This window comes from Nerophis ophidion, linkage group LG12, assembly GCF_033978795.1.
Source record: "Nerophis ophidion isolate RoL-2023_Sa linkage group LG12, RoL_Noph_v1.0, whole genome shotgun sequence".
Taxonomy (NCBI): Eukaryota; Metazoa; Chordata; class Actinopteri; order Syngnathiformes; family Syngnathidae; genus Nerophis; species Nerophis ophidion.
The window spans coordinates 63,833,386-63,849,018 of NC_084622.1; the positions used below are offsets into that span (position 1 = coordinate 63,833,386).

General features: G+C 40.1%; 2 protein-coding genes and 1 long non-coding RNA gene across 4 annotated transcripts in view; 1 reads left to right on the forward strand and 2 right to left on the reverse strand.

The window, feature by feature from the left end:
- LOC133563696 (probable polypeptide N-acetylgalactosaminyltransferase 8) overlaps positions 1–2,068 on the reverse strand; it is a 28,002-nt gene extending 25,934 nt beyond the window's left edge. Inside the window, exon 1 of the mRNA XM_061917983.1 lies at positions 1,649–2,068. Within this exon, the coding sequence (XP_061773967.1) occupies positions 1,649–1,820 (172 nt within the window). The 5' untranslated portion in view covers positions 1,821–2,068. The remainder of the gene's footprint in view (positions 1–1,648) is intronic.
- Positions 2,069–2,506: 438 nt separating this feature from the next.
- ndufa9a (NADH:ubiquinone oxidoreductase subunit A9a) lies at positions 2,507–15,060 on the reverse strand. Its single transcript, XM_061917979.1, has 11 exons — positions 14,905–15,060; positions 10,874–11,050; positions 8,536–8,633; positions 8,362–8,453; positions 8,150–8,291; positions 7,208–7,310; positions 7,058–7,128; positions 6,806–6,882; positions 3,267–3,362; positions 2,846–2,912; positions 2,507–2,760 (listed from the first exon to the last, which is right to left on the reverse strand). The coding sequence occupies exons 1-11, from the start codon at positions 15,047–15,049 to the stop codon at positions 2,590–2,592; spliced, it is 1,239 nt and encodes a 412-aa protein (XP_061773963.1). The 5' UTR covers positions 15,050–15,060; the 3' UTR covers positions 2,507–2,589.
- LOC133563697 (uncharacterized) overlaps positions 15,020–15,633 on the forward strand; it is a 43,110-nt gene continuing 42,496 nt past the window's right edge. For both annotated transcript variants that reach the window (XR_009809082.1, XR_009809083.1), the window contains exon 1: positions 15,020–15,153. This is a non-coding gene — a long non-coding RNA (uncharacterized LOC133563697). The remainder of the gene's footprint in view (positions 15,154–15,633) is intronic.

A 15,633-nucleotide genomic window follows, 5' to 3' on the forward strand; every position in this document is an offset into this window, starting at 1 on the left:
ATTCAGTTGAATATGCTACAAAGACAACATATTTGATGTTCAAACTGAGAAACATTTTTTTGTTTGCAAATAATCATTAACTTTAGAATTTGATGCCAGCAACACGTGACAAAGAAGTTGGGAAAAGTGTCAAAAAATACAGAGAAAGTTGAAGAATGCTCATCAAGCACTTATATGGAACATCCCACAGGTGTGCAGGCTAATTGGGAACAGGTGGGTGCCATGATTGGGTATAAAAGCAGCTTCCATGAAATGCTAAGTAATTCACAAACAAGGATGGGGTGAGGGTCACCACTTTGTAAGCAAATTGTCGAACAGTTTTAGAACAACATTTCTCAACAAACTATTGCAAGGAATTTAGGGATTTTACCATCTACGGTCCGTAAAATCATCAAAAAGTTCAGAGAATCTGGAGAAATCACTGCACGTAAGCAATATTACGGACTTTTGATCCCTCAGGCGGTACTGCATAAAAAAACCGACATCAGTGTGTAAATGATATCACCACATGGGCTCAGGAACACTTCATAAAGCCACTGTCAGTAACTACAGTTGGTCGCTACATCTGTAAGTGCAAGTTAAAACTCTACTATGCAAAGCCAAACCCATTTATCAACAATATCCGGAAACGCCGCCGGCTTGGCTGGGCCCGAGCTCACCTAAGATGGACTGATGCAAAGTGGAAAGGTGTTCTGTGGTCTGATGAGTCCACATTTCAAATTATATTTGGAAACAGAGGACGTGGTGTCCTCCAGAACAAAGAGGATAATAAACATTCAGATTGTTTAGGCGCAAATTTCAAAAGCCAGCATCTGTGATGGTATGGGGGTGTATTAGTGCCCAAGGCATGGGTTACTTACACATCTGTGAAGGCACCATTAATGCTGAATGGTCCATACATGCTTTGGAGCAACATATGTTGTCATCCAAGCAGCGTTATCATGGACGCCCCTGCTTATTTCAGCAAGACAAGTGTTACAACTGCGTGGCTTTATAAAAAAAAGAGTGCGGGTACTTTCCTGGCCCATCTGCAGTCCAGACCTGTCTCCCATTGAAAATGTGTGGCGCATTATAAAAGTAAAATATGATAGCGGAGACCCCGGACTGTTGATAAAACAAGAATGGGGAAGAATTCCACTTTGAAAGCTTCAACCATTAGTTTCCTCAGTTCCCAAACGTTTGAGTGTTGTTAAAAGAAAAGGTGATGTAACACAGTGGTGAACATGTCCTTTCCCAACTACTTTGTCACGTGTTGCAGCCATGAAATTCTAAATTATTATATGCAAAAAAAAAAAAGATTATCAGTTTGAAAATCAAATATCTTCTTTGTAGTGCATTCAACTGAATATGGGTTGAAAATGATTTGCAAATCATTGTATTCTGTTTATATTTACATCTAACACAATTTCCCAACTCATGGAAACAGGGTTTGTATATATACAAATATACTGAGGTGTCGCAATTAAGTCAGAATTTTCTGCATAAAAGTGGCAAAGTATAAAACACATATACAAATGCAATAATTACCATGTTAAATAAATACATCTCCGACTGTATCAATCAAAACTGAGCATGATTAATCAGAAAACAACTATTTTCAATGTCCACGTGTAAAAACTATGAAGCTATGTCTTGACTTTGAACTCACCTAATTTGTGCAAATTCTGTTCAATGCTGTCCAGCCTGCTCGCAAACCTTTCCTCTGAGATTCCTTTCGGAAAAGAACCGTACGAGGTATGTTTGCTCATAAAAATAACAATGTACATTAGGACGATGACGACAACTCCAACTATTCCAGCTCTGTGCAATTGGATCTTCATTGTGCTCTCTGCTCAGCAGTCCAGCATAGCTCTCCGCCACAGAATTTACAACCCTGGTAATATGAAGTAATCTTTAGACACTTGACACAATGAGTAACCGCTAATCAGACTATTGACTGATGTCTACCCAAATGATGGCAGTTTCCTCGTGACTTTGAGAGGTGTATGCTTACCTTGCCTTGTTTTCTATACAGCTTAAGTATTTGCTCTATTCTTGGTAAATATTAATAGTTACAAATTCATCCTATCACTTTATCTTCACAATACCAGTTGCTAAAAATCACCTTACAAGTTTTTAGTTGAACATTTTAGACAACGCATTAAAATGAGGCTGACCTGCCGACTAGTGAGGGCTTTTGATAGAAACTACACCCACCTGATAAATTGTCTATTAGTCAGTGTAAAGGTGATATCTGGCAAGCTTTACAATGCAGGTTCCAAAGTACACTTTCAGTTATTGTGTACACAAATCATTGCGCCCATTGAGTTTCACTGATCCATATAAACAGGTTTTGATAATGTTAGTATGTGGGAATAAGAGTTAATGCAGCCGTAACAATGCTTAGGATTTAAGCGCCACATTATAATAGCAGCTTGTGATGTTGGCTTGCATTGGATATGTCAACACCAAAAAGCAACGTATACCATGTCTTTGACTACCTAGAAAGGCACAACAGAAACCCATCAATGATAGGATGTTGTTTTATTTACATACAGAATTTCAAGACAAGGCTTGTCAAAGTAATGTTGGGACACCTGATTCAACACTTTAGAAGTTGACAGTCTTGGCAGGCTTTGTTGCTTCCAGCTCGGTTTCCAAGTAACGGGATTTACGATGGCGACGCAGAATCTCAATAGACCTTTGTTCCACCGTGGAAGGACTGATCCCAAGATCCTCCAGCCCGGGGAGTCCTGGGTACTGCATATCGGTTATGTGAAACTGCAGATAGATAAAACAATTGTCATAAACGCAGGAGTGGTGCTCAAGTAATTTGTTCTTCTCAGGCCTTTGTCTTCTTTCTCACCCTTTCTACTTTATCTTGGGTTGTCCAAGGTTCAAATGGGTTCATTGCGAAAATCTTAGTAGCCAGCCTGTAAGGATATACAGAAATGAATAGAGTTCATCATAACTGAATCCCATGTGCACTGTGTTAGAGTGCCCTCTAGAGGCTGAAAGGTGAACACTCAGAAGAGAGGGTTGACTCAAATTTAACAGCCATTGTAAAATTATTTTACAAACTTTCAAGTGATAGCAAATAAATAAACATAGCATTAGATGTATGAACTATTTATTTGATTGAAAACTACAATTTTTTCAAAAACATCTTTTTCCAGTGTGGGTTTGATCAATTTGAGTGAAAATGCACCTTGTAAGCTATTTTCGTAACATGAAAATGTTAATGTGATTTTCTCCAGGGGGGGGGGGGGGGGCAATTGTGTACTTACTGAAAGAGTGGGCGGGGCAGTGGGTAGGGTGTAAAACGCCTGTGAGCCACACCGTAGATGTACTCCACCAGGTCATGGAGAAGGTACCGGTTGGGACTATTAAAAATACAAATGATGTATCATAGTCAATATGCAAGCTTTAGAGAATGTTTGAGCAAGGGTTGTGAGATAAAAACAATATAAGATATAAATGATCTTGATATTAGTATTTTGTACAGTGATCACTTTGTTAAAGGCCTACTGAAAGCCACTACTAGCGACCACGCAGTCTGATAGTTTATATATCAATGATGAAATATTAACATTGCAACACATGCCAATACGGCCGCTTTAGTTTACTAAATTGTAATTTTCAATTTCGCGCGAATTATCCTGTTGACGTCACTGATTGGCGAGGACATTTTGTTCCAGCCTGATCCCACCTATAAGTAGTCTGTTTCAAACGCATAATTCCACAGTATTCTGGACACCTGTGTTGCTGAATCTTTTGCAATTTGTTCAATTAATAATGGAGACGTCAAAGAAGAAAGATGTAGGTGGGAAGCGGTGTATTGCGGCTGCCTTTAGCAACACAAACACAGCCGGTATTTCCTTGTTTACATTCCTGAAGGTGAAGCTTTACTATGGAACGGAGCGGTCAAGCGAACATGATTCCCTACCACATGTCAACCGGCAGGTTTAGGTGAGAAAATTGTGGTAATAAGTCGGCTCTTACCGTAGACATGAGCGGAGCTTGCGTCGTTCCTCGTGCACCTGTCAAAGAGGTAGCTGCGGACTCTCTTGCCTCCTCCGACCGGCCGCCCCCGAACGTGGGATGCTTCCACCGTAGAGGAGGGGAAGAAAAAGCTCAGCCCGGCCCAACCGGCTGCCTTCGCTTCGCCTTGTCGAGAAACGTGGCTTCCCTCAGTGACACTGGCGGTCACCACACCCCTCCCACTTTCAGGTACGACTATATAATCTCACTAAAACACTAGTAACACAATAAGCAGATAAGGGATTTTCCAGAATTATCCGAGTAAATGTGTCTAATAACATCTGAATCACTCCCACTGCCCTGTCTTTTTCTCTCTCTCTAGTCCTTCACTTTCACCATCCTCATCCACGAATCTTTCATCCTCGCTCAAATTAATGGGGAAATCGTCGCTTTCTCGGTCCGAATCGCTCTTGCTGCTGGTGGCCATGATTGTAAATAATGTGCGGATGTGAGGAGCTCCACAACCCGTGACGTCACGCGCACATCGTCTGCTACTTCCGGTACAGGCAAGGCTTTTTTATTAGCGACCAAAAGTTGCAAACTTTAACGTCGATGTTCTCTACTAAATCCTTTCAGCAAAAATATGGCAATATCGCGAAATGATCAAGTATGACACATAGAATGGACCTGCTATCCCCGTTTAAATACGAACATCTCATATCAGTAGGCCATTAAATGTTTGTATGATATACTGTTAACGTAAATTTGTCCAACAATAAAGTTTTTAACACTAACATTATATCGTGATAATGCATGTTGATGACACACGAAAGCTGTGTCTGGCAAATTTGACAAAAGCTGCGTCCTCAACTCAATGTCCTAACTAGTGGATATTGTCTCTATATTGCAGCAAAGCCACTTCTAAGTCAGCAATCCTTGCCTCCATGGCTGCCATTAAACTATATTTCTTTCAAATACCATTATCACTGAAGGATAAGGAAAGGCTAAACATGCTACACTACACACTGTAGGAGGAGAGGATAACTGCTAACTGCAAGTTAGAGCTCTTGAATGTCAACAAAGGTGGGCGGACCAATACAAATATCGGCCGTAACCATACCAAGTAAATTATCAGTACATGGTTGATACTACAATGTTTAGAGCGATATTTTTTATTATCAAAAATATTTTGTTGTTGTTTACAATCTTGGGAAAGAAGTCCCTGAACACAAGAGTACTTTAAGGGAAAAAAACAAAGGATTTAAGGGTGCCTTTTATGCAAAACTAACTTTTCTTACCTGTTAGTACTTATTTTTATGGATTTGGGATCTGTATAAATCACAAATGTTTGAAATCTAACAATGGAAGCATGGAGATATTCGTAAAACAATCTTACTTTACTTCATGTTTTCTCCTTACCAGCCAACGTCAGTGGACACCTCCATGTACGGTAGAGATCTACGGTCCGACGGTTAATCAATAAGTTCCTTCTTTTTCTTCAAACTTTTCGGGGGCAGACTGGCTCGTATATGCACATGTCTCCTCTGCTGTTGCCATTTCTAATAGTGTCTAGTTCATACTTAATGTCAGTAGACTTCATATGGAAGCGCTAAAAACTACAACATGGATGGCGGGGAGAAGACGCTAAGTGGTGGCTTCCTGAAAAGACGGTCAGAAAGCAGCTTGAAGATGGTCTGTAAAACATTGTATGCAACATTTTGATCACAGACCACCATTACATGTTATGTAGACCACAAGGAAGTGTTTCAACTGTAGAAAAAAATCATAATAGGACCCTTTAATGTCATAGCCAGTAGTAGGAAATAATTTAAATATTGAATTGATAGTTTTACACCCATCCTTTGTTTTTTTCTGATTATAATTGAGATCAATAATTTCTTTAAAAAACGTTGGTGTGACCAATATTGCCTGTGTAACAACTTGGTATTGGATCGATACCAAAATTTGTAGTATCACCCAAAACTAATGTATTTAAACAGAAGTGTAAATAGAACCATGTTGCAACAGAAATTAACCAGAACTTAATAGTTAATTAGCAAAAAATTAATAGTTTTGAAAAAATAAGACAACTATAAATGATGCAGTTCTTTACCGCATACGTCAACAGCCAAATTCGGAGACTTTGTAACTCATTTTGAAAAGGTTTTATTATGTTTATGCTTAACAGTACAGGCCAAAAGTTTGGACACACCTTTTCATTCAATGTGTTTTCTTTATTTTCCTGACTATTTACATTGTTGATTGTCACTGAAGGCATTCAAACTATGAATGAACACATGTGGAGTTATGTACTTAAGAAAAAAAAAAGGTAAAATAACTGAAAACATGTTTTACATTCTAGTTTCTTCAAAATTGCTACCCTTTGCTCTGATTACTGCTTTGCACACTCTTGGCATTCTCTCGATGAGCTTCAAGAGGTGGTCACCTGAAATGGTTTTCAATTCGCAGGTGTCATAGTTTTGATGCCTTCAGTGACAATCTACAATGTAAATAGTCATGAAAATAAAGAAAACCCATTGAAATGAGAAGGTGTGTCCAAACTTTTGGCCTGTACTGTATATTGGTATCGCACGACGCAAGTTTTTTTCAGGTCCGAAACTTGCAAAGCCACCATATATGCCAATCAAATCTTTTTTAAGGTGACCTGCATTGCAGCTCTAAAATAAAATTAATTTATTTCGACAATCAAAACTGAGCTTTTTATCAAAGGCAACATCTCTTCTATTGGATCTAGTTAAATGGTGCAGGAGCAGGTAATTCTTCTATTCTTACTCTTACTATTTGATACGTATTTATTTGATGGAGGTGTGAAATGGTTACCCACCCAACTAGAGCGTATGTCTTTCCATTGGCCTCTGGGTCTCTGACAGCGCTTATGATGGCTTTCGCCACATCCACCACCTGATGAAGAAGAGCACTTATTTGACAAATGCAAATATTTTACTGCAGCGCCAAATTAATTTAGTTGATGTGTTTATGTAACTGAGGGGGAAAAGAGGCCTGAACATCTATTTGGTGAGCTGATGGAAGGAATCATCACTGCAAAAGATTAAATTCAGTTTCCTGGCAAACTTACATGAATAGGCTGCTTGACCGTTTTCTTCCCGAGGTCCATGAGTGGGATGGCGTTGCCGAACCAACGCATATCTAAAACAAATGACAAGGAAATGACAAGTCCACACTGATCCTCTAATCACTTCCTGTGAAGATGCAACGTCAGCTTTACTTGCGTAGTAGTTGAAGAACCTGTCCTCCCTCCCAAACATCTCTGATGGCTTCATGATGATGGCGTCGGGAAATTCATCTCTCACTGCGTTCTCTCCCACCGCCTAGGACACAATAGTGGTGAGCACACAGACCCGTATCCACACACCATACTATTATAACTAGGGATGCACTGAAATGAAAATTTGTGGCCGAAGCCGAATAAAATTTAAACGCTTGGCCGAAGGCCGAATACCGAATATTGAATGCAGTTTTTCACAATTTTTTTTATATTGCATAAATAGCCTAGAATAAATATTTAGACATGTTTTTCAAATGAAGTATTTTTTTATTGAATAGTGACATTTTTTCAATATTCCAGTAGCCTTTGCTTTTCATTTATATTAGGCCTTCAAACAAAACATGCATTCCAAAAAAAAAATAAAGTGCATTAAAGTGGATAAACCCACAACAAATGAATTATTGTCCTTTTAGCAAAAGTCTGCTTAGCCACAGTAGATATGCTAATAATGTAAACAGAAGGCTCAAGTAAATCTCAATAAGTGTGTGCTTTTAACCTCTTACACTTATACAGGTAGCCTACACAACAGGCTAATAATGGAAACAGAGGCCCCACTAAATCTCAATAAGTGTGTGCTTGTAACCTCATACACTTATACAGGTAGCCTACACAACAGACTAATAATGTAAACAGAGGCCCCACTAAATCTCAATAAGTGTGTGCTTGTAACCTCATACACTTATACAGGTACACAACATATCCCAACGTCACCGCACGTTGGTTGATTGCGTCACCGCGTCAAAAAATTGCGTCACACGCCACTATTCGGCCTTGTTTTTAACTCAATTCACCGAAGGCCGAATGTGGCTTTTTTTGCCATATTCGGCCGACTATATTCGGTTACCGATTAATCGGTGCATCCCTAATTATAACGCAGGTTACCTTGTTCCTGAGGTATTTGGACGAGCTGCGTATGTCAGCGTTGAGGTGAGACATGTGGATGAACTTAGTGATGCCGGCCTCTCTGGTTGCCTTGGCAATCTGCTGAGGGATGCTCACAAACACATCCTCAAAGCGGTAGTTTCTTGGCACAGAAAAGGAACATTAAAATGCAGAACACATAAATACAACAGCATTTATTATCACAGGAATACTTTGTTTCCCATTCTTTGCCCACAAGGTTGATGACCACGTTGGAGTTCTCCAAAGCTCTTCTGATGGAGTCTTTGTCCCGGGCATTCCACTCCTGCAGCAGATTTCCAAACAAAGTCAGAGTGAGGGCTCCGAGGAACATTCTACTATCACTTACTTTTTTGAGACTTATATACCATAAGAATAATTTGTCCGAGGTCCCCCATAGGCTTGAAATACATGGTGTCATACTGATCACAGCGGTGAGGCACCACGATCTGAGAGCCAATCCGACCTGGAAAAAACACCAAATCAAAGATGTGAAGCAAAGAGCTATTCCCATTCAGCCAGTCTGTTAGGGTGCGCTTACATTTGTAGCTCTTTAGTCTCATCCGAACCAGAGAATAAAAAGATACTTAGCGGTCACATTAGTGCGGTTTGCTTAGCATTGACGTTTGCATTTTAGTCAATGGAATAAATAATGCTAAAGACGTGTGTCAATGGAACAGCATAGGTGATGTGGACCTAATAAAATTGCACCTCCAAAACAACATGACATCTTTACTTGGGATTTTTTTTTTTACCTGCTGACATTTTCCCAGTGAAGATGATCTAATTTCTATAAGGGTGTTAAAAAGGTTCACAGAGTTGTGTTGTAGGGAGATTTCGACCACTTCTGCGCTTATGGGACACTTAACTTTTGTTTTTTGATTATTTTTGCTCAAAAGCACAGATTTATTTACATTTGGTAACATCATATGTGGTGTTTTGGTGCGGTTGGCGTTCACACTTGCCTCACTCTCGACTGTAGATTCTGGTTCTAGGTTCACACTCGACCAAGTGGAACGTACTGTACAAGCAGAGCACACGGACTAGTTTATTTTGATTAGGGTTGCGCAATATCAAGCGATGTACGGATATAAATTAGGCTGATGGTACTGTTTTCCGCAAATTTGACAGAGACAAGCAAAGAAACGCGTCCTGAATGCAATGTAGCATTTTTGCTAACAGCTAATGTCCCTTCACAGTGCAAATCCACTTGTAAGTCAGCAATTGTCACCTCAACGGCAGCCAATAAACAGTAAGTTTCTAACAAGTACAATCACTGGAGGACGAGGAATAGCCAAACATGCTATACTACACACCATAGGGGGATATTTTTAAAACATGCTAACCGCAATGCTCGAGCTCGCAAAAGTTAACAAGGCTGGGCAAGTATTGGCAGTAATGATGCCAAGTATTGTATAAGTAAAGGGTTGGTACAATATTGGTTATAAACTGGTATTTTTCTAATCAGAAAATATTGTCGTTTTTATTGTTTACAAACTCAGGAAATAAGTCCTTGGACACATGAGGACTGTGTGGGCAAAACCAACGGATTTAAATCAGAGCCAATAGTAGGAAATCATTTTAATATTTAATTGATATTGTTGCACAACATCCAGTGTTTTTGATCAATAATTGAATCATTCAATCTTCTTAACATTTTAAAATTAACATTGGTATGAACATCACTACCCTTGTAACTACCGGTACTTGGTATTGGATCGGTTCCCAAATTTGTAGTATTACGCAAAAACAATGTAAAATGTAAAAGGGTCATATTATGTTTTTTTTACATTTCAAACTGTGGTCTACATTTGGTGAAAATGTTGCATAGATTATGTTTTACAGAACATCTTTTTGTGGGCGGTCTTATTTACGTGCCTCCACTTTGACGATGTCTTCTCTCCGTCATCCATGTTGTAGTTTTTAGCGCTTCCATATGAACTGAACTATACTCTTCTTTGTATTAGAAATGGCAACAGCTGAGAATGCATGTACAATCCAGTCTGCCCCACAACAAGATTTCAAAGAAAAAGATAGAATTTATTAATGTTGGACTACAAAGGCGGACTCGCGCTAAGCTCTTCGGGTAAAACTTTACCGTATATAAGATATACACTGACGTCACCAATTGGAAAAACTTCCCAAATTGGGAAATTCTCGAAAGGCTCGAATGGAGTAAGTATAAAGATTGTTTTATATGGTTTGATTTCAACATTTTCAGGACTTATGCAGATCCCAAATACACAAAAACAGGTAGCAATGGGTAAGAAAAGTTGGTTTTGCATAGTACGTCCCAGACTCCCCTTTAAACAAAAGAATAAGTGCATATTACATTTCAACAGAAGTGTAGATAGAAACATGTTACAACAGAAAGTACACGCTATTAAGAGTAAATTAGCAAGTAGATTAATAATAGTTTTGAGAACATAATACAACTATAAATAATGCAATATGTTACTGCATCCATCAGCAGCCAAATTAGGAGCCTTTGTAATTTGTCTCATTAATATACCAAATACTGTTATATATTGTGATATATGTCATTATCGCAGGAGGCTGCAATCACCATATAGAAGTTAGGCCTTATTGCTCATCCCTACTTTGGAACCAGCCCAAATGACGAGTGTGAACGCACCCTAATGCCATGCATGAAGTTCCCATTAAAATAACGCAATATTGCCAGTTAGTTTTATTCATTCTACTCACCCAGCCGACTGACCACATATCGCCCCAGGAAGCCTGTAGCACCAAACACAGTGGCCGCTATGCCGCTGGAAGACGAGCGACCGCCCTTTCCTTTGGGGATGACAGCATGGTGCAGCTTCCTCTGGTGAACTGGGACGACGGAGGAAACCGACAGCACGGCGGGGCGACAGCAACCCTCTAAAGAGGAAAACGGGAGGTGAGGTGAGTAGGTCGATAAAACAATATCAATATATATCGCAATACACACGTAATCGATATAAGTAAAAAATGTGTTTGAGAAAATATTCCAGATATATATGTTTGGGTTTTTTTGGTCTGAAGAAACCAGGCAGAATGAAGCGGTTGGTTGCATGAACAAAAGAACTCACAGTCTGGTAACCTAGCGAAATAGGAAATGATCATTGAGCAATATGAGGGATACGCTAAACAGCCAATTGCGTGTAACAGTATCAACTATCAAATTAGGTTGCGCCATCCTGCTGTCTCGCTGTTGATTTTCTGCATTGAGTGAGAGGAGAAAGTAAAAGTTAGGGCTGCAGAGAGCGAATAAATTGTAGATAAAAAAGGAAAAGTCACCTCGACAGTATGACTTTTGATTGATTGATTGATACTTTTATTAGTAGATTGCACAGTACAGTACAGTTATTTGGATTTTTGCAAACGGATTTTAGTCCTTTGCTGCGTTCATCTTTTCTTTTCAACCCTCGTCCGTGTCCTGTCCGGATGTACGAAAACAACAGATAGGAACTAAAGTGCAGGACCGTATAAATAAAATAAATAACAAAATATAACAAATGTGCAACTTTCAATTATCAATTTGGTCCAATAATATTACAAAAAATAATTACTGCACAACATTTATTCATTTCCATACTTAAATAAAAATAGCAGCCCAAAAATAAATGTTACAGAGTACGTGACTTCCGGATAGTAAACCTGCAAAAAATGGTTCTTCCCAAGTTTCTCTATACGTAAACTTTTACACTTTGCATTATTTTGTTACAGTTTATTAAGCATTTCTTTCATATTTATTTAATCACCTTAATTAAAGGAGGTCATTTAGTGTTTGTTGTGAGTTTAGAACTTGGTTTAAAACTTTGTTTTAACTGGCACTAAAAAACATGAACACATTACCCTCATTTTAGAATCCCTTCACTGGCTCCCAGTTCATTTTAAAATATTGTTGTTTGTTTTTAAACACCTTAATGGATTAGCGCCGCAATATATGTCAGACCCTTTAAAAATGTACACCCCTACAAAGTTTGAGGTCAGCTGACCAGTTTTTTGTTGTCGTCCCATAAACCTGTTTAAAATCCGGAGATGATAGTGCATTTTCTGTTGTGTCTAAAAAACTTTGGAACAATATCCCTATTTTTATTCGGACGGCTCCCTCTTTAATGACTTTTAAATCACGTCTTGAAACATATTTTTACTCTTTGGCTTTTAAACTGCTTGAAAGTTGTGTGATTTTAGTCTATTTTATTTTCTCTGATGTATTTTATGTAGAGATGTCCGATAATGGCTTTTTTACCGATATCCGATATTGTCCAACTCTTAATTACCGATACCAATATATACAGTCGTGGAATTAACACATTATTATGCCAAATTTTGTTTTGATGCCCCGCTGGATGCATTGAACAATGTAACAAGGTTTTCCAAAATGAATCAACTCAAAGTATGGAAAAAAATGCCCACATGGCACTGCCATATTTATTATTGAAGTCACAAAGTGCATTATTTTTTTTTTACCAAAATAAATTGTGCACGCCAGCTTTCCGAGACTCTTGTTTTGTTAGCGCAGGCAGCATGAAGCAGGGCTTTTATTGTGAAGATAGGAAATGTGCAGTTGGCCTTTAGAGTTTTGACGGAAGGGACGGCGCGAAAGTCTGTTGAAATAAAAAGTGTTTCTCGCCTTCCTCTCTGTCATTTTTTCATAATAATGAACTGGCAGCAGCCTGCGTCATCTCACAAGACCCTCCGGTACCGTGAATGTCAATCAAGCAAGCTACGGAATTTGCCGCCAATGTTTTTCTTGTAAAGTGTATGGAAGCTGGATGAATTAGATGCCAAAAACCAACCACTTTCATGTGGTATTGTACAGAAAGGACAACTTTTTTTCTCCTCCATTTGAAAATGTGGGCGTTATCATCATTACTGTCTGATTCCAATCAATGCAAGTCATCAGAATCAGGTAATACACCAACTTATATTCTTGTCTTTGTGAAAGAAAGACATCTATATGTGTTACACATGCTTGTATTATCATTAAAAACATTTAACTTGTTTACAAAAACGTCTCTTTCATAAATAAATAAATATAAATGATATATATAAATGAGGTAGATCCCCTCGAGTTGGTCAATTGAAAAGTAGCTCGCCTGCAGAAAAAGTGTGGGCACCCCTGGCCTAGTGGTTAGAGCAGGGGTCGGGCACCTTTTTGGCTGAGAGAGCCAAGAAGACAAATATTTTAAAATGTATTTACTTAAGAGCCATATAATATATTTTTAACACTGAACACAACTAAAAGTGTGCATTTTTAATTAAGACCAACATTTCTAGAGTATAATAGGTCTCTTAATCTTTGTAATAACGCTGTTATTCTGAAGCTAACTTAGGAGGGGGCGTGGCCTGCGGGTCTGCAGCGAAGCGGGGTGTTTCCAGGACCAGCCTCGAAATCAGCGACAGGTGTGTAAATGGCCCACCTGGGCCTTGTTGAAGAAACCCCAAGAGGGCTAGCCCAAACTAACCAATAATAAATAAATTATTTCTTACCCTTAAGGCAACTTCTTGAACAGGTGCGGTAGGTAAATGGATTGATGGATTCAAATGCATGAACATTTTCATGTTTTTAACGTTATTTTTAACACTGTGATTATCCATCCATCCATCCATCTTCTTCCGCTTATCCGAGGTCGGGTCGCGGGGGGAGCAGCCTAAGCAGGGAAGCCCAGACTTCCCTCTCCCCAGCCACTTCGTCTAGCTCTTCCCGGGGGATCCCGAGGCGTTCCCAGGCCAGCCGGGAGACATAGTCTTCCCAACGTGTCCTGGGTCTTCCCCGTGGCCTCCTACCGGTTGGACGTGCCCTAAACACCTCCCTCGGGAGGCGTTTGGGTGGCATCCTGACCAGATGCCCGAACCACCTCATCTGGCTCCTCTCGATGTGGAGGAGCAGCGGCTTTACTTTGAGTTCCTCCCGGATGGCAGAGCTTCTCACCCTATCTCTAAGGGAGAGACCCGCCACACGGCGGAGGAAACTCATTTGGGCCGCTTGTACCCGTGATCTTATCCTTTCGGTCATGACCCAAAGCTCATGACCATAGGTGAGGATGGGAACGTAGCTCGACCGGTAAATTGAGAACTTTGCCTTCCGGCTCAGCTCCTTCTTCACCACAACAGATCGGTACAACGTCCGCATTACTGAAGACGCCGCACCGATCCGCCTGTCGATCTCACGTATAAGTGGAATTATTCATCACTTATTGTGTTAAGTAGTGTCAGCTCAGATGCAGTCATCAAAAGAGACACATCTGGCTCGAGAGCCATAAGTTCCCTACCCCTGGGTTAGAGTGTCCGTCCTGAGATCGGTAGGTTGTAAGTTCAAACCCCGGCCAAGTCATACCAAAGACTATAAAAATGGGAGCCATTACTTCCCTGCTTGGCACTCAAGATCAAGGGTTGGAATTGGGGGTTAAATCAAGATAAATGATTCCCGGGCGCGGCACCACTGCTGCCCACTGCTCCCCTCACCTCCCAGGGGGTTATAAAGGGTGATGGGTCAAATGCAGAGAATAATTTCGCCAAACCTAGTGTGTGTGTGACAGTTATTGTTACTTTTTTAAGATAAAAAACTAGCTGATGTTAGCACTTAGCCACGGTTAGCATTAGCCGACGAGACGGTAAACAAGGTCATTCAACCCGCGTAAATACTTCCAACGTCAACCTGTGCTCCGACGACATGATTCTAATCTCCCTCCAAAAATGACATGAACGTCGTGATGTTTACTAATGACTGCTTTGTCGTTACTTACTAGAAATCTTTGGAAGGACACTCGCAGGACGGCTAACCAGCGCAAGGGTCGCCATCTTTCCGTCTACGGCATCCAGTAAGGACCAAACCAGGAAATTCGCGAATACGGAAACAGTGGCGCCAGTAGGTACAAACTCTTCAGTCATCCGTTTTTTTTACCGCTTGTCCCTTGCGGTGGTGTTGGAGCCTATCCCAGCTGCACTCGAGCAAAAGTCAACTGTGTATATTATTTTAACAAGACGTAAAATGGGTAAGATGTTATCAAGTTCATAACATCATTGAACCATATTGACATTTTCCATGAGGGGGTTGAGTTTTATTGTAAGAGAGAGCCAACACAAACAACAAGAGAGCTTATTTATGAAGGGGAGTATTAATGTAAATGTTTATGGTTGTCATTTACAGTGGGACAAAAAAGTATTTAGTCAGCCACCGATTGTGCAAGTTCTCCCACTTAAAATGATGACAGAGGTCTGTAATTTTCATCATAGGTACACTTCAACTGGGAGAGACAGAATCCATCCATTTTCTACCGCTTATTCCCTTTGGGGGTCGCGGGGGGCGCTGGCGCCTATCTCAGCTACAATCGGGCGGAAGGCGGGGTACACCCTGGACAAGTCGCCACCTCATCGCAGGGCCAACACAGATAGACAGACAACATTCACACACTAGGGCCAATTTAGTGTTGCCAATCAACCTATCCCCAGGTGCATGTCTTTGGAGGTGGGAG